We start from the raw sequence: 17,890 nt of genomic DNA on the forward strand, positions 1-17,890 counted from the left end.
GACTTACTGGTCTGACAGAGACTGAAGAAAGCCCCACCCCGACACTCAGCTAACTCAGTATTGAAGTCACTCCTGAGGTTCGCCCTTCAGCCAAAGATTAAACAGGCCCATAAAACAAACAATAGCTCAACCACGTATAGGAAACTAAATGGGCACACCAGCCCAGGGGCAAGGACGAGAAGGCAGAAGGGGAGAGGAAAGCTGAATGAACGGAAATGGGGAACCCAAGTCGAGAAGGGGAGAGTACTGATACGTCGCAGGGTTGGCAACCAATGTCACAAAACAATATATGTATTGTTTAGTGAGAAACCAATTTGCTCTGTAAACCTCCATCAAAAGCACAATAAAAAGAAAGAGTCCAGAAATTGAGCTGCGTATACACAGGAATTGGCTTTCAGAAAGGCCGTTATCTCCTACTACTGGTTAACCCAGGTAAACGCGTGCAGCTCTTCTGGAGGGCCAAGTGACAAAAACAGACCATCATACTATTAACTGCATATACCTTGAGCAGGCAATTCCAGATCTACAAATGGATTTAAAGGAAATAATTGGAGAAGTGCACAAAGATGTTTATCTTGTTTTTAAAACAGAATATTGCAACACAACCCAAATGTCCATCGAGAGAAGACTTTAAACTAAAACCAATGGCATATCTACGGCCATTAGTATGTTTTTATGTGCCCCCCCCCCCCCGCAAAAAAGGGTGTTAAAAACTGTACAGCATGATTCCGTTTTTACAAAAGGTAAGTTCTGGAAGAAGATACAAGAGGTTAACAGGGCTTATTACAGGGATTTAGGGTTAAATGAATTTTATTTTTCTTACTGCTTATACGTATTTAATTTTATTCCTCTCATTGCTTGTGAATAGTTTCTAAAGTTTCATGTCATTAAAAACCTGAGAAATGTGAGTAAGTTAAAGTTCATATACACACTGCCTAGAGTGTGGAGGGCTTCCCTTCGGTCAGCCTGGGTCTCCTGCCCAGTGATGTGCCAACCCGGGGCAAGCAGACTCACCTTCGGGCATAGTTCTGGCGCTGACGTAGGCTGCCACGCTACACCTTTCCTCTGGGGCATCTTGGTTGCAAGCCTGCACCTCGATGCGATAGCCGGTGAAATGACGCAGGCCAGAAATGACCAGCGACTCCTTGTTTACCACTTTCTCGAAGGGCCGGTGCTCTGCCGGGCTAGTGGGCACTCTGGTTGAGGAGACATTGGGGAAACCTGGAATCGTGGGCACGGCCACTGTCACGTTCCCAACATCGCCAAGGGCCCTGCGTTTCCGCGATGGCCTGTAATGACAAGAGGACACACACAGTCATTATCTTCAAGAATAATGCTGGGGATAACGGGCTGAAAATGAAGACTATTGCAAGGGGGCGGGGAATGCACAGGGATTAAAATGCAAATTACTAGGAATTAAACCCAGTGAGGCTTTCAAGATACCCTGGCAGACGTGGTAAGTGTCAGGGCCACCCCATCCCATGAGGGCTGGATGAGTGGTTTCCAGGGGCATCGACTGAGCCTCAGACACTGATATATTCCCTTTCACATGCTTGATTTCAGGTTTCCATTTTGCAGATTAATAGGCCATCCAGGGTCAGAGTTAAAAATAAGATGCCAAAAGCGTGTAAGAGTTAGCCTTTCTGGAAGATCTGCCAAAGGCATTGGCCCAATGGCCCAAGCTACTGGCCAACCAACATCATCCCTTTCAACAGGAGAAACACGTCCTCTAATTTTGATGACTATCCAGGCCACCTGCATAACTGGAGCGATCAAGTTTCCATTCTTGGTAAAGCAATCTTACCACTCAGACTCACAAGGGTAGCTCCACCAAAACTCGTACGCAATTGGCATGCTTTTTTTCCCCCTTAAGAGCACATGGATAGAGGAATGAAGTACCGATTATACTACCAAACCCAACCCAACCCAACCCATTGCCATCGAGTCGATTCCGACTCTTAGCTACCCTATAGGACAGAGTAGAACTGCCCCATAGAGTTTCCGTGGAACACCTGATGGATTTGAACTGCTGACCTTTTGGTTAGCAGCCGTAGCATTTAACCACTATGCCGCCAGGGTTTCCGATTATACTACAGTGAGGATCCGGCTTGAAAAATCATGCTAAGTGAAGGAAGCCAGACACAAGAGGCCACATATTGTATGATTCCACTGGTATGAAATGTCCAGAATAGACAAATCCGTAGAGGCAGAAAGCAGACTAGTGGTTGTTTGAGATTGTGGGGGAAGGAAAGAGGGGAAGTGACTGTGTAATGGGTATAGGGTTTCCATTTGGAGCGATGAAAACAATTCTAGACCTAGGCAGTGGTGCTCATGATAGCACACATCATGAACGATCTTAACACCACTGAACTATATAAAATGGTTGCAACGGTAAATGTGGGGTATTAACATAGTAAATGGGGGCAGAAAAAAACATACACGGTAACCTGTGAAAGCCAGAACCAGTCAAAGAAGGAAAACTCAAATATTTCCTACTAATAGTGACAGAAAAGTGGTGACTACACCCTGTCAGAGGCAGAAAACTTCGGCGACCTGGAAAAACAAGGCAGTCCTGTGGGCTTTCGGCCTTCACAGGTTTCACTATATGAGGAAATAAATGTTGATAGCCTAATAATTTAAGAATTCAAAAAAAAAGTAAGAGAAGAAAATTTAAACTATTGTTAATTTCACTGTCCACTGCTCCCTTTGGGAATTTTTGAAAGATAAATATTACACGAGTATAATTAGGATCAAATTTGTTTTATAACCCACTTTTCTTCACTTATTACATGGGAAGCATTCTTCTATGACATCAAATATTTCCCTCACAACATAATGTTTTAAGTTTCTGTGTTTTTTTTTTTTTTTGTCAATGTTAGGGTTTTCCTCCTCATTAAAAAAAGCATTGCAAAAAAAACTTGGAAAACATTGAATGGCTGTGAAAAAGTCCAGCTAACACATGAACCGTAATTTGCTTAACCATTCTCCTATTTTTCAGTATGAAGGTATTTCCAGTTTTTGTTTTGCTATTATAGATATAATATCTATATAGGAGAAAGTAAAAATTTTTGTTTTGCTATTATAGATATGGAAACCCTGGTGACGCAGTGGTTAAGTGCTACGGCTGCTACCCAAGAGGTCGGCAGTTCAAATCCACCAGGCGCTCCTTGGAAACTCAATGGTGCAGCTCTACTCTGTTCTATAGGGTCGCTATGAGTCGGAATCAACTTGACGGCAGTCAGTTTGGATTATAGATATTGCTGTAATCATTGTCTGACTGAATTTTCAAAACGTTGCCACTGAACTGATTTCAACTCAAGACAACCCCATCCTCTCCGGTGGATTCAAACTGCCAACCTTTCAGGAATCACGCGCTTAGCCATTTCTACCACCCAGGGACTCTGATTGTCTTATTAGTTCCTAAAAGTAGATTCCTGGAAGAGAAACCACTAAGCCAAAGGGGATACTAAACCTTTGGCTAAACTGTGATCTGGAAACTGCACCTCAGGACCAACCTCACCAACACTGAGGACTAACAGGAGTTTTTAGATTTTCAACCTAATGGATAAAAAAATGACGCCTGCTTATTCCACATCTCTTTGTACTACGAACTGGAGCTCTTTTTCCCTCTATCAGTTCTTTGTGTTTCTGCAGGAAATTAATCCCTCTTGTCCTTTGCCTATTTTTCCACGAGGTTTTAGTGCTTTCCTTAATTATTTGTGATAGTTAATGTCATGTGTCAACCTGGCCCAGCTACGGGGCCCAGCTGTTTGGCCAAACATTACTCTGTTGTTGATGTGTGCCACTGAGTCAATTTCAACTCATAGCGACCCTACAGGAGAGAGCAGAACTACCCTACAGGGTTTCCTAGGCTGAAATCTTCACGGGAGCAGATTGCCAGGTCTTTTCTCCCAGGGAGCCCTGGTGGGTTCAAACCGCCAACCTTTTGGTTTAGCCATTGCAACACCATGTTAGTTCATGTTATGAAGTAGTTACATGTGATTAAACTAGCTGACCTTAAGTAAAGCAGACTGTTGTTGTCAGGTGCCATCGAGTCAGTCCTGACTCATAGCGACCCTGTGTACACCAGAAGGAAACACTGCCTGAGCCTGCACCATTGTCACAATGGTTGTTACGCTTGAGCCCATTCTTGCAGCCACTGTGTCCATCCATCTCCTTGAGGGTCTTATCTTTTGTTGACCCTCTACTTTACCAAGCATGATGTCCTTCTCCAGGGACTGGTCCCTCCTGATATCATGTCCAAATATCTGAGACAGTCTCGCCATCCATGCCCCGAAGAAGCATTCTGACTGTACATCTTCCAAGACAGATTTGTTGATTCTTCTGGCAGTCCATGGTATATTCAATATTCTTCGCCAACACCACAATTCAAAGGCATCAATTCTTCTTCGGTCTTCCTTATTCATTGTCCAGCTTTCACATGCATATGATACGATTGAAAATACCATGGCTTGGGTCAGGCGCGCCTTAGTCTTCAGGGTGACATCTTTGCTCTTCAACACTTTAAAGAGGTCCTTTGCAGCAGATTTGCCCAATGCAATGCATCGTTTGATTTCTTGATTGCTGCTTCCACAGGTATTGGTTGTGGATCCAACTAAAATGAAATCCTTGACAACTTCAATCTTTTTTCCGTTTATCATTATGTTGCTTATTGGTCCAGTTGTGAGGATTTTTGTTTTCTTTATGTTGAGGTGTAATCCATGGTGAAGGCTGTAGTCTTTGACCCTCATCAGTAAGTGCTTCAAGTCCTCTTCACTTTCACCAAGCAAGGCTGTGTCATCTGCATAACGCAGGTTGTTAAGGAGTCTTCCTCCAATCCTGATGCCCCATTCTTCTTCATATAGTTTCTCAGATTATTTGCTCAGCATACAGATTGAATAACTATGGTGAAAGGATACAACCCTGATGCACACCTTTCCTGACTTTAAACCACAAAGTATTCCCAGTTTGCTTTTGCCAATGAGTTCTTCTTAACCAATATGAAACACAGTCTTTCATATTTATTTGTAAAAGTTTCTATATCAGTTAAAAAAAAATTTATTTTTCCCTACAAGTAAATTCTAAATGGGGTTATGATGAGGTACACTGAGGTTTCATGGCTATTCCGAAAGGAATATTTCCCTTATTTTATGTTCTAATTATTGCTGGTATATCTAAAAGCTACTTTTTGTTTGCTGATATTACAAATTATTATTATGTTTATATCTACTTTTCACTCTCAGAGTGTCACAGTTGATTTTCTTGGTTTTTTAATGGAATCCACTAGAAAAGGGGCTGGCAAACTTTTCTTGTTAAGGAACATACAGTAAATACTTTATCTCTGCAACAACTACTTAACTCTGCCATGGTCGTTCAAAAGCAGCCACAGATAACACGTACATAAATGGGTGTGCTTCCATTCCAGTATTTCATTTACAAAAACAGGACGCCAGCCCATGTGGTTTGCCTCCAACTACAATAGACTATCTGCAAATATCAGTGACTTTATTTCCCACAGCCCACTATTGACAATTCTAGTCTGTTTTGAGTCTTACTGCACTGGCTAAAAGAAAAAAAGAAAAACCATCCCCGTTGCCGTCGAGTCAACTCACTCATAGCAACCCTACAGGACAGAGTAGAACTGCCCCACAGAGTTTCTCAAGGAGCGCCTGGTGGATTCGAACTGTCGACCTTTTGGTTAGCAGCCATAGCACTTAACCACTATGCCACCAGGGTTTCCGGCAAGAGAAATGTTAATTAGTAATGGTGAGATTGGGTGTCTTTGTTCATAACTCCAATAGGGACAGTTTTAAGAATGGTGTTAGCTTGGCTGCTGGTTTAATATTTTTGCTTTTGTTTGTTGCCACAAGTTGATTCCGACTCATGGTGACCCCATAGGTGCAGAGTAGAACTGTTCCACAGGGTTTTCAAGGTTGTGACCGTTCAGAAGCAGATCACCAGGCCTGTTGAGTTAGGACTGCCAACCTTTCAGCTAGTAGTCTAGCACTTAATCTGTTTATCTTGTTGAGGAATTATTCTATTCCTTGTTTTAAAGGAGGCCTCTTCTATTTTTCTTTTTCTAAATTAGGAATTGGTAATTAATGTTACTGAATAAGGTCTATGATTTTTCTTACTGGGCGCCTTGATGAAATAGATTATCAGACCTCCTGATCATAAACTATTTCTGAGATAAATGATATTGTGGCCAGTAGAGTATTTTATTTAGGACATTTGGACCTAAAGCCAATTATTAGCTTGGCCTGTGGTTTTCTTCCAGTGGAGTTAATGCGAGTGGTGTTATATTGGTTTTCATATAATGAACTGGGAAGATTTACATAGATTTCTAGGCTCTGGGACAGTTTCTATATCTAAGGAAACAGTGGGTCTTTCGGTGTTTGAAAGAACTCATCTAGAAAACTCTCTGGGCCCAGGGCCTTTTTGGAGAAAATTCACTGATAAATATTTTTTAGTCTTCTTTTCCAAGGTTATTAAATCCAAACCAAACCCTGTGCTGTCGAGTCGATTCTAACTCATAGCAACCCTGTAAGACAGAGTAGAACTGCCTCCATAGAGTTTCCAAGGAGCGCCTGGCGGATTCAAACTGCCGACCCTTTGGTTAGCAGCTGTAGCACTTAACCACTATGCCACCAGGGGTTCCAAGGTTATTAGACTACTTAATTTTCTGCTGCTTCCTGAATCAGTTTACTTGGTGCCGTCAAGTTGATTCCAACACTTGGAGACCCTATGGGATAAAGTAGAACTGCCCTATACAGTTGCCAAGGAGCGGCTGGTGGATTTGAACTACCGACCTTTTGGCTGGCAGCCTGAGCTCTTAACCACTATGCCACCAGGCTCCTGCATCAGTTTAGACAAGTTAAATTTTCCTACCTTACCGCAAGTTTCAAATTTACCAGCCTGTGGTTGTCCAGAGGTTTCAACATTTAAAAAATTTCCTCAAACCCTAGCTTTATATCACCTTCTTTATTTCTACTTATTTGTGTTTTTCTCCCTAGATTACATTTACCATGATGTTAGTTGCCATTGAGTTGGTTCCAACTAATGACGAGCTTACGTATAACAGGATATAAGTTAGCCGGTCGCCATGTTGTTGCTGTTAGGTGCTGGGGAGTCAATTTCAACTCCTAGTGAACCCGTGTGACAGAGTAGAACTGCCCCATAGGGTTTTCTAGACGGTAACCTTTACAGGATGAGATCGCCGGGTCTTTTCTCCCATGGAGCGGCTGGTAAGTTTGAACCATCAACCTTTTGGTTAGCAGCCGAGTGCTTAACCATCGTACCACCAGGCCTCCTTCCCAGTCATCATAAAAAACAAAACAAAACAACCCACCAAACCCAATACCATCGAGTCAATTCTGACTCCTAGTGACCCTATGGGACAAAGCAGAACTGCTCCATAGGGTTTCCAAGGCTGTAAATCTTTTACGGAAGCAGGCTACCACATCTTTCTCCCGTAGAGCAGATAGATGGTGGGATTGAACTGCCAACCTTTCAGTTAGCACCTGAGAGCTTAACCACTCCACTACCAGGACTCCCTCCCCAGTCACCACAGGCTTAGCTATTGTTGATTCTCTCTTCCTAATACATTTACATTTTTAAGTCTTTATTCATCAGACCATTTAAGTCTAGTAATTTGAGTCAAAGTCCAGCTTTGGCAATATTCTGAAAGTTATTCACAACTTCAGTATTTTTCAAGCGGACTTCCACAGAAGTTTCAGTGTCCACTCTGATCCAAATCAAAACCCACTGCTGTCGAGTTTATCTCGACTCAGAGCGACCCTATAGGACAGAGTAGAACTGCTCCATAGGGTTTCCACAGAGCGTCTGGTGGATTTGAACCACGGATCTTTTGGTTAATTATTTAAGCCAATAACTTAATCACCAGGAAGTAGAGTATTCTTTTCAAATTTTGGAAATCAACATTTACTTTTTACTGCAGTGTAGTCAGAAAACATGACATCAGACACTAATTCCTACACTGGGGTGCTTACTAAGACTTTCTCCGTGGCCTTTTTGCATTAAAAGACCACAGACATTCTTGGATAGGAAAGAAGACAGCTGCACCTCCATAGTAAGCTACAGACAGACCCACGTTGGCGGGATTCAGAACTTTTCTACACAGGCACAAACTAGCCTCACAAAAACGGCTAAGATATTGGTGTCTAATGAATAACCACCCGTGAGACTGAGAAATTGATATCTGAACAACTTGAAAACAAAACGGTCTTGTCAAAGACGCCAAATGTGTATATACCAAAAGGATTATCTCCACAAAGACCAAACCTGGTAATGAAAGATCTGGGGATGCTTACCATCAACTGCCTCTTGCACTCGCTCCAAAAAAAAAAATTGCCGTGGAGTCGATTCTGACTCACAGTAACCTCACGTGTATCAGAGTAGTACTGTGCTCTATAGGGTTTTCAATGGCTAATTTTTCAGAAACAGATCTCCAGGCCTTTCTTCCAAGGTACCTCTGGGTGGACTTGAACCTCCAACATTTCAGTTAGCAGCCAAGTACGTTCACCATTTGCTCCATCCAATGACTTACTTGACTCCCTACTAAGCGTCATTTTATTACCCTACCATCTCGCACTCATCCAGGAGTGATCTCAACCAGGGGAAATTCTGCCCCCTGGGGACACTTGGCCATGTCGAGAGACACTGTGGTTGTCATGACTGGGGAAGTGGGGAGCTCCTGGCATTGAGTGGGTGGAGGCCAGGGATGCTGCTCAACACCCTACAGCACATAGAATGTGCCCCCACAGCAAAGAATGTTCCAGCCCCAAATATCAAGTGTGCCAAGGGCGAGAAACCCTGGTCTGGACCAAGGCCACAAACGTCTAGGTCTTTCATCACTTCAAGGAACCCTGGAAAGGTCAGCAGTTGGAACTCACCAGCTGCTTCACAGGAGAAAAACCTGGCAATCTGCTTCCTTAAAGATTACAGCCTCAGAAGCCCGATGGGGCAGTTGCACTCTGTCCTTCAGGGTCCCTATGAATCAGAATCGACTGCAACATGTCCTTGCTGCAGATTATATTCCTAGCAGACACTAGAGGTCAGATCAGGCCACACATACTCCTGAATTTAAAAAAACCATACTTTGCTTAAAAAATAAATGCTCTCACCGGGCCTCAACCTGCCTTCCCTTCTCGCTTCCAGTTCTTCCCCCTCCCAGCCAGTCATCCTCTCACTGGCTCCCCAGGAGCCCGCCATTTGTCCCACCTCCTTGCCTCTGCCCACGTTCTTGTTCGGAATACTTTCCCGCTTTTCTCCTCTGAGCCAACACAACTCAAGAGGAAGCTTCCCTAACCCTCCTTCACAGAATGCAGATACCCAGCACCCCTACACTTGTCACCTCAAAGAAAAATGCTCTGCTTCCATATCAGTCTCTCTCACTCTAGTATAAACTGCTGGATTGGGGCACCTCGCCTCATGTGTCTGTGACTCGGTGCTGGGCACAGTTCTGTACACACAGTGGGTGTTGACAAATATTTAGTGAGTGGATGGCGGTAATGTGCAGCCTATCTGGGAGGTGCCCGGTCAGTGCCCTGTGGATTCTATTTTTTCAAAAGCGTGTGTTAGTTAAGATTATTCCCTGAATTCACGCCCAGATCTCATTTCAGTGTGAAGACATTTAAAGGGAGCTTGTGAAGCGTCATCCCATCAGCGCGGCCCCATGTCATGCAATAAGCCCCAGAAGCCCTTAGAAGCTTCATGGCACACAGCATGCTTCCTGCCCGCCTGGCCCGCCGGCCCTGGACGGACGTCCCACAGGTGAGTCGTACCTAGGGTCCTCAGCGCCAGGGCCTGAAGAGGTTTTTCTGTGGAAACAAAATCAACCGCTTTGAGGGCAGATGGAACTTCTGCAGACAGACCTCACGATTCTGACCCCCAGACGGCCCTGCCCCAGACCACTGCCCTTGACCATCATTTGATGGCAGGGATGAAGCACAACTTCCCCAGCTGGTACAGGAGAATCCAGCAAGAGGGGAAAAAAAAGAGTCAGAGAAAATACCTTTCTCTCCCAGAGACCTGGCCTGCTGCTGAGGTTCCCCTTGGGCCTCAAACCTGACTGTGTTGAAAAATCAGGACAGACTCAGCAATTTCCCCACGTCAGGAGAAGGTTTTGTGTTTGATGAGTAAGACAATAACAGCTTCAATGCCGGTGCTGCCCCACTTAGCACTCTTTGGACCCAGGGTCATGGGGGAAAATGCCAGAAAGAAAACAAACAATGAAAACACATTCCACATGGATGGTTCTGGAGAAAAGCCTCACTTGGATGAGTAGTAATGGTGGACATTTGAAGAGATACACTTTAAAATCCTGTTTGATTTCCAACATAAACCCTTTGGGGTTTTGACTCACTTGGGAAATGGCCAACGGTATCAGATATTTTTGATATCTGTACTTTAGATGAAGGTTTACAGAACTAGCTTCTCATTACACAGTTATCACACATATTGTTTTACGATATTGGTTAATAACCCCACAACGTGTCAATGCTCTCACCTTGACCTTGCGTTCCCTATTACCAGCTTTTCTGTCCCCTCCTGCCTTCTAGTCTTTGCCCCAGGAATGGTGTGCCCCTTAGTCTTGTTTTGTTTTATGGGCCTGTCTAATCTTTGGCTGAAGGATGAATCTCGGGAGTGACTTCATTACTGAGCTAAAAGTGTGTCGGGGGCCATACTCTTAGGGTTTCTCCAGTCTCTGTCAAGCCAGTAAGTCTGGTCTTTTTTTGAGTTATAATTTTGTTCTACATTTTTCTCCAGCTCTGTCCAGGACCCTCTATTGTGATTCCTGTCAGAGCAGTCAGTGGTGGTACCCAGGCACCATCTCACTGTACTGGGCTCAGTCTGATGGAGCCCATGGTAGTTGTGGTCCATTAGTCCTTTGGACTAATCCTTTCCTTGTATCTTTAGTTTTCTTCATTCTCCCTTGCTCCCGTAGAATATTTTAGATGGCCGCTCACAGGCTTTTAAGACCCCAGATGCTACTCACCAAAGTAGAATGTAGACCATTTTCTTTATAAACTATGTTACGCCAACTGAACTAGATGTCCCCGAGACCATGAGGTATCAGATACTTTTGGGTAAAAACCAGTCATCACGAGTTGATTCCAAGTCATGGCAACTCCGTGTATGTCAGAGTAGAACTGTGCTCCAGGGGGTTTTCAAATGGCTGGTGTTTTGGAAGCAGGTTGACAGGCCTTTCTTCCAAGGTACCTCTGGGTGGACTCAAACTTTCAACCTTTCATGTGCTAAAGTGCCAGTGAAGAGAGAGGCAACAGTGGAGAGGTGGGAGGGGGCCCAGCTGTGGATATACCAATCTGGACTCAAACCCCAAACAGGCCGTTTGCTGCAGCACCAAGTCACTCATCAGCTCAGAAAAACAGGTTTCAGACCCATAAGAACTTTGGTGGGTTACTGTGAAGATTCATGAAATAATACAATGGAGACAGAGGAAGTATTGGCCACTTACGATATGCCAGAGATTCTTCCAAGCACTTGACTCACTCTATCCTTACTTAACTCAGTGGTTCTCAACTGGGGGGCGATTTTGCCCCCCCCCCCGAGACATCTGGCAATTTCTAGAAGCATTTTTTGTTGTCACAGCTGTGGCGGGGGTACTACTGGCATCTCATGGGCAGAAGCAGCCAGGGATGCTGCTCAACACAGGACAGCCCCCATCACCACAGAGAATGATCCAGCTCCAGCTAGTGTTGAGTTTGAGAATCCCTGAATGACACATTTCACCCTCACAATAACCCTAAGAGACAGGAACTATTATTATTTCCATTTTACAGATGACTACACTGAGGCACAGACAGGTGAGAGAACCTGCCCAAGCTAGTATGTAGGAGGGCAGGAGCTAGAACCCAGGTGGCAGGCCTCCTGAGTCTCACTGTTGACTGCTCCACTATTCTGCCTCTTGGGCACAAAAGCACGCACGCAGCCCAGCACGGGGCACATCGTACCTATATCTCCACGCACCTGTGACTGGATATGAGGACTCTGAAGGTGGAGCCTGCAGAGAAACATGCGTGGGAAGCCCTCATCTAACCCATTTCCACAAACGTCTGTGAATGTAGCTGAGACACCTTGACCTAAAGGAACATGCTTTTTACCTGAGTGTCTTTGCTTGCAGGGCAGGTAAGAAGAGATGAAAGGCCTGGAGTCGCTTTTACTGCTGCGAGGTGTGCAACCCCCTGCAGTCAACAGTCTGGCCTTTGGTCCTGCTTCCTGAGAGCCGACCACGCCTGAGGCCAGTGAGTGGGGTCTGACCAGGCCAGGAGAGACCACCTGCGGCCTGACGGTGACGAAGCCTCAGGAGGCATGATGTCATCTATCATGGCCACGTGGGGAGGCCGAGAGGCCTTGGAAGACAAGGCTCAGTGGAGCTTCCTGGGTGGACAGAGGGAGCATCTGCTCTCGGGAGGGAAAGCGTGTCCCCTGGGGGCATGGAAGCTCTGCGTAGAGACCCCTGCTGGGCCTCGCCCTATGTGTTAGTATCCTTTTTCCTGCTGTATTAAATATTGCCCTTTCCCTGGAATTTGTGAGTCACTGCAATGGAAAATCAGACCCGAGAAACAGAGAACGGGACAGTGCCCACTGACCTGGCCCCAGGTGAATGGGGATGAGAGAGAGATGGGGCCGGTACCCATTGACTTTGTAACTACAAACCTTCTCAGTAGATGAGCAAGTCCCTTTACAAGCTCAAGGAAACTCAGCATATGTAAACAGGGGAAGCCATTGGCTTTTGATGGTGCTGTGAATGGTAGATCCAAACCAAACCTGCTGCCGTCTAGTCAATTCTGACTCATAGCGACCCTACAGAACAGAGTAGAACTGCCCCATAGGGTTTCCAAGGAGTGCCTAGTGGATTTGAACTGCTGACCTTTTGGTTAGCAGCCCAACTCTTAACCACTAAACCACCAGGGTTTCCAAACGGTAGCTAGTGTGGCTAAAATGTAAAGAGACCGCGCTGAGTTTGGACTCGGGATAAATCAAACAGGTGGCAGGCAGGCTTTTCTTAGGACCGGCCTCCATTAGCTAACTGTGCATCTCAGAGCTCAGAAACCTGGAGGCTGGAGCAGTGATTTTGTGAGACACAGGGAAACGCACACATTGAGTCTGAAGAGGTTTCTTCAGAATAGAATTTTTTTTTTTCCTAATTATTTGCTCTTCCTGGGAAGCTCCCTGTTGACCTGCAAGGTCTTTTTCTCTATCCGAGGAAAAGTCTCCACTCAGGCTCCATCCACTCTCCTGTGGCTCAGGGCCCCCACTCCATCGGGTCTCCTAAGTACCGCCTGTCCCCCTGGTGCCCGCGAGGAGTCTGACCTGGGGACGAAAACCACATTGTGCAGGTAATCCTCGAATGTCTTGCGGAACGAGGACTCCTCCAGCTCCTTGAGGATCTGAGAGTCGGTCTTGGGACAGGCACAGCAGTCGCTGGCTGACTCTTCATAGTCACTCTGGTTGTGTTTCTGGGACTCTTCAGACTCGAACGGTGGAGACCAGGTCCGGGAGGGCAGCTTCAACCCTACGGACAGGCAGAGCAAAGGGGCTTGGGTCTCCCGCTGCCCCCGACCCCAGCACATGCACACAAACCAAAGGGGGCTTTCACAGAGAGAGGGGCTGTACACAAGAGACAGAGGGGGCACTGGTGGCTCAGTGGTAGAATTCTCCCCTTCCATGCAGGAGACCTGGGTTCAATTCCCACCCAGTGGGCCTCATGTGCAGTCACCATCCATCGGTGGAGCTTCCAATCTAAGATGGACTAGGAATAAAGGCCTGGCAACCTGTTTCCAATAATCAACCAATGAAAACCCTATGGATGACAATGGTCCCTCTCAACTGATCATGAAGATGGTGCAGGACCAGACAGCATTTTGATCCATTGTGCATGGGCATGGTCAGGAATCAGGGGCCGACTTGACAGCAACTAACGACAGCCAAAGGACAGAGCTTGGGGCCAGGGGCTGGGTTTGAGTTCCACTGCAAAAATTAAAACCTCCCTCTCCAGAGTCCTGTGAGCCTCAACAGAAAAGGCAGGTCAACGTGTTCTGGAAACTATCAGCCACCACAACCCTGTGGGGCTGGGATTGTAGGGGACCCAGACAATGTCCCTGCTCTGCTGGAACTCACATTCTAATGGGCTGGGGGGGGCTGTTCACAATAAATTAATAAATGCATATGCCATGGATAAGACGGTGGTGCATGTTTAAAAGCTGGGGGAGTGGACAGAGGGTGTGTGGCGGTGCTATTTTTTATGGAGTAGTCTTGGAGAAAGGAGCCCCCGGGTGGCAGAAACAGTTAAGCATTCGACTACTAACCAAAAAGTTGGCAGTTCGAACCCACCCGGAGGCATCTTGGAAGAAAGCCGGCAACCTGCTTCTGAAAAGTCACAACCTTGAAAACCCTATGGAGCAGTTCTGCTCTGCACACATGGAGTTGCCATGAGTCAGGATCAACCCAACAGCACTGATGTGTGGTTTTTTTTTGTTTTTTTTTTTTTTTGCTTCAGAGAAAAAGACCTTTGAGCAATCCTGAAATTAAGTAAAGCAATGAGCCAATCCTACATCTTGTTCTCCTTAGGTGCTATGGAGTCAGTTTTGACTCAGAGTCGAGCCCAAATCATTTGCGCCACTCAGGGACCTTTCTTCTCCAGGTACCCATACCACACCTGTTGCCATCCAGTCATTTCCAACTTATAGCAACCCTACAGGACAGAGGAGAACTGCCCCACAGGGTTTCCAAGGAGCAGCTGGTGGATTTGAACTGTCAGCCTTTTGCTTAGCAGCCAAGCTCTTCACCACTGCACCACCAGAGTTCCCTTCTCCAGGTAGCAGTCCTGAAAATACAAAGCTGGTTTTTAAATAACCCCTGGTGGTGTCTTGAGGCCTGGGGTCACATCCCAGAGGCACCTGTTACCTGCCGTGTGACACAATCGCACCTCTTAAGCTCTCTGGAACCTGCTCACACAGCCATGAGGTTTGGACAACACTGCTCCTTACAGAGGAGCCCCGGTAGTGCAAGGGTTAAGCGCTCCACTGCTAACCAAAATGTTGGCGGTGCAAACCCACCCCGCTGCTCAGAGGGTGGAAGACCTGGCAATCTGCTCCTGTAAAGATTACAGCCTAGGAAACCCCACGAGGCAGTTCTACTGTGTCCCATGAGTCTCTCTGAGTCAGAATCAACTCGATGGCATCCAACAACAAAAACACTCATTATGAAGGACCCTCAGAATCATCTTTCCCATGTTGAGCCCTCGAGGCTGCGCTCCACACTCACCGGATGCCTGATGTCTGCTGAGCAAAAGCAAATCCATTTATTGCAGCCCCTTAAGTGCCTCGAGGGTAGACAGTGAACTCTAGATGAGGGTCAAATGCCTTCCGGAGAACAGCGAATACCCACTTGGAAGCATGAGTGTTCGTAAAGCTTTGAAAGCCTGTGGACTTTTAATCCCAGTTGCCATTGTGTCAGAGTAAAGCTATGCTCCATAGGGTTTTCATGGTTGATTTTTCCCAAGCGAATCACGAGGCCTTTCTTCTGAGCCGCCTCTGGGTGGGTTCAAACCTCTAACCTTTAGGTTAGTACCTGAGTGTGTTAACCGACCACACCACCCAGGGACTTCTAAGTTTATTAACAGACATAGAATACCTTGGCTGGTTTGACTTTGAGGGGACTAGTTACGGCATTATGGGTTGAAGAAAGAAAAAACCAATAAGGTAGGATTTTCTTAGTAAAAGGGGCTCGTGACATTTTTTTGCAGAGGAAAGGATGTTCACAGGGCACTGCCAAGGCTCCTGATGCCCATTGTCCCTTTCTAGCATCCACAGCATGAAACTTCTTGTTGTTAGCTGCCGTTATTGGCTCCATGGCAACCCCATGCACAACTTTTCATTAGCTGGTTTTCAGAAGTCCATCTCCAGGCCTTTCTTCCTAGGCTTAGTCTGGAAGCCCTGCTGAAACCTGTTCAGCATCCTAGCAACATGCCAGCCTCCACTGACAGACGGGTGGTGGCTACGGTGAGGTGCCTCTGTTTTTTCCGGAACCATAAAAGTACAGCACTGATGAGGCGGGTAACGACTCTAGCTGGTGGTTTCTGTTACTTGAATACTGGGCCAACAGCTCACAGCCAAGCCAGCAACCAGGCTTGCTCTCAAGTTATATAAAGCAGCCGAGGAGATAAATCACGTTTGTAACCCTCGGCTCAGGAGGGGGATGAGGTCACAGGCATACATATAGCATATGACTGAAGAGTTGGGACGGCTCCCAGAGACCATGTGTCCTCTGCCCCTTCTCCCGAAAAGGAGGCAGATGGACACAGCAGCTTACTCCGTGACTCGCCCAAAGCCCTACAGCAGGTCAAAGAAGGCACCCAAGGGCAAACCCTAGGTTTTCTGGTCTCACCAGCCACCCTCCTCCAACCTCATCCCCAAAGTCGAGGGCTGAGGATATCCCCAATTCCAAAAAATCTGAAGGAAAGCAAATGAAGGAGAGGGAGGAGGGAAACCTAAAGAAAAAAAAGTGACTTAGGATTCTTTGGTTTGGTGGGGATTTTCTTTTAAATCCAGTTTCAAATTAATATTAAACCAAATTTTACAAACTAATTTGAGGTTTCAAATAGGACCTTCCATTTTCCTTCAGATGGAGGGAGTCACATTAAATACACAGGATTAAAAACTGGGGAAAAAAAAGTTCATATAAATGTTTAACGTATTTTTACACAAATAATGCACGTCTTCTATGTTTAATTGCCAACTGTGCCCTCCCCTGTGAAGCATTTTCATAAGCGCCACTAAGCTAGTTTTTTACAGCAATGTAAAAAAAAAAAAGGCACAGCAGCTTATGAAAATACCTCCTGGGGGGAGAGCACAGTTGGCAAACAAATGTAGAAGGTGTGCGTTATTTGTGTAAAAAAACCAGTAATTGAAAGTACGGGAGAGAATTAGAGAGTATTACTTCTTCTAGTCTTCAACCATGATCTGGAAAAGCCTTTTTAAAAACATGTTATACGAAGCTACACTATGTTAAGGTACGTTGTATTACTACACATCACATTAAGTTATGCTGTGTCATGTTACGTTACGTCACGTTAGCTGCTGTCACGTCGGCCCCCAACTCATGGTGACCCCATGCACAAGAGAATGAATACTGCTCAGTGCTATGCCATCCCCGTGATCAGCTGGTCAAGGACTGGATCATGGTGATCCATAGAGTTCTCACTGGCTGATCTGCAAAAGGAGGTCACCAGGACCTTCTTCCTCGTACACCTTAGTCTGGAAGCTCTGCTAAAATCTGTTCAGCATCCTAACAACATACAAGCCTCCACGAACAGACGGTGGTGGCTTCAGGTGAAGTGCACCGGCCAGGAATCCAACCCGAGTCTCCTGCAGGGGAGGTGAGAATTCTGCCACTGAGGCACCACTGGCTCATTTTCTCAAACTAAAGGGTCTAAACGGGGCCCAAACCCTTCCGCGGCTTTGTCGATGACTTCTCAACACTCCTGTTTGTGTTTCTAGCTTTGCAAAGAAGTCCTATATGGGTTAACTCAGCCACATCACATCAGCATGGGGGGTGGGGAATGTGGGGGAAGAAACGAAGAGAGAGAGAGGAGGGGAAAGTTCCAGAAGGAGATGCTGCCAGGGCATGGGAAGTATCTGGTTTGGATGCATGGCTTCAGGATGTGTACTTGTGTTAAGATATTTAGAGACGTGTGTGTGTTTTCACAGGAGATACAATGGTGTGTGCACGCATGTGCATGTGTGTGTGCACCCATGTACACGTACTGGGCAACGTGGGGAAAGAGGGGCTTCCGTGGAAAGGGGACAGAGTGAATGACGTATGTGGAACCAGCCACTCCCAGCAC

General features: G+C 46.0%; 1 protein-coding gene across 2 annotated transcripts in view; it reads right to left on the reverse strand.

The window, feature by feature from the left end:
- The window catches only part of INSR (insulin receptor), a 179,700-nt gene that overhangs the window by 30,300 nt on the left and 131,510 nt on the right, over positions 1–17,890 (reverse strand). The window contains exons 10-12 of one of the 2 annotated variants that reach the window (XM_049876620.1): positions 13,357–13,558; positions 9,804–9,839; positions 1,015–1,289 (exon numbers count right to left, since the gene is read on the reverse strand). In XM_049876620.1, coding sequence (XP_049732577.1) covers positions 1,015–1,289; positions 9,804–9,839; positions 13,357–13,558 — 513 coding nt within the window. The remainder of the gene's footprint in view (positions 1–1,014; positions 1,290–9,803; positions 9,840–13,356; positions 13,559–17,890) is intronic. The other variant, XM_049876622.1, reaches the window with a different exon arrangement.

The sequence above is a fragment of the Elephas maximus genome, chromosome 3, assembly GCF_024166365.1.
Source record: "Elephas maximus indicus isolate mEleMax1 chromosome 3, mEleMax1 primary haplotype, whole genome shotgun sequence".
NCBI lineage: Eukaryota > Metazoa > Chordata > Mammalia > Proboscidea > Elephantidae > Elephas > Elephas maximus.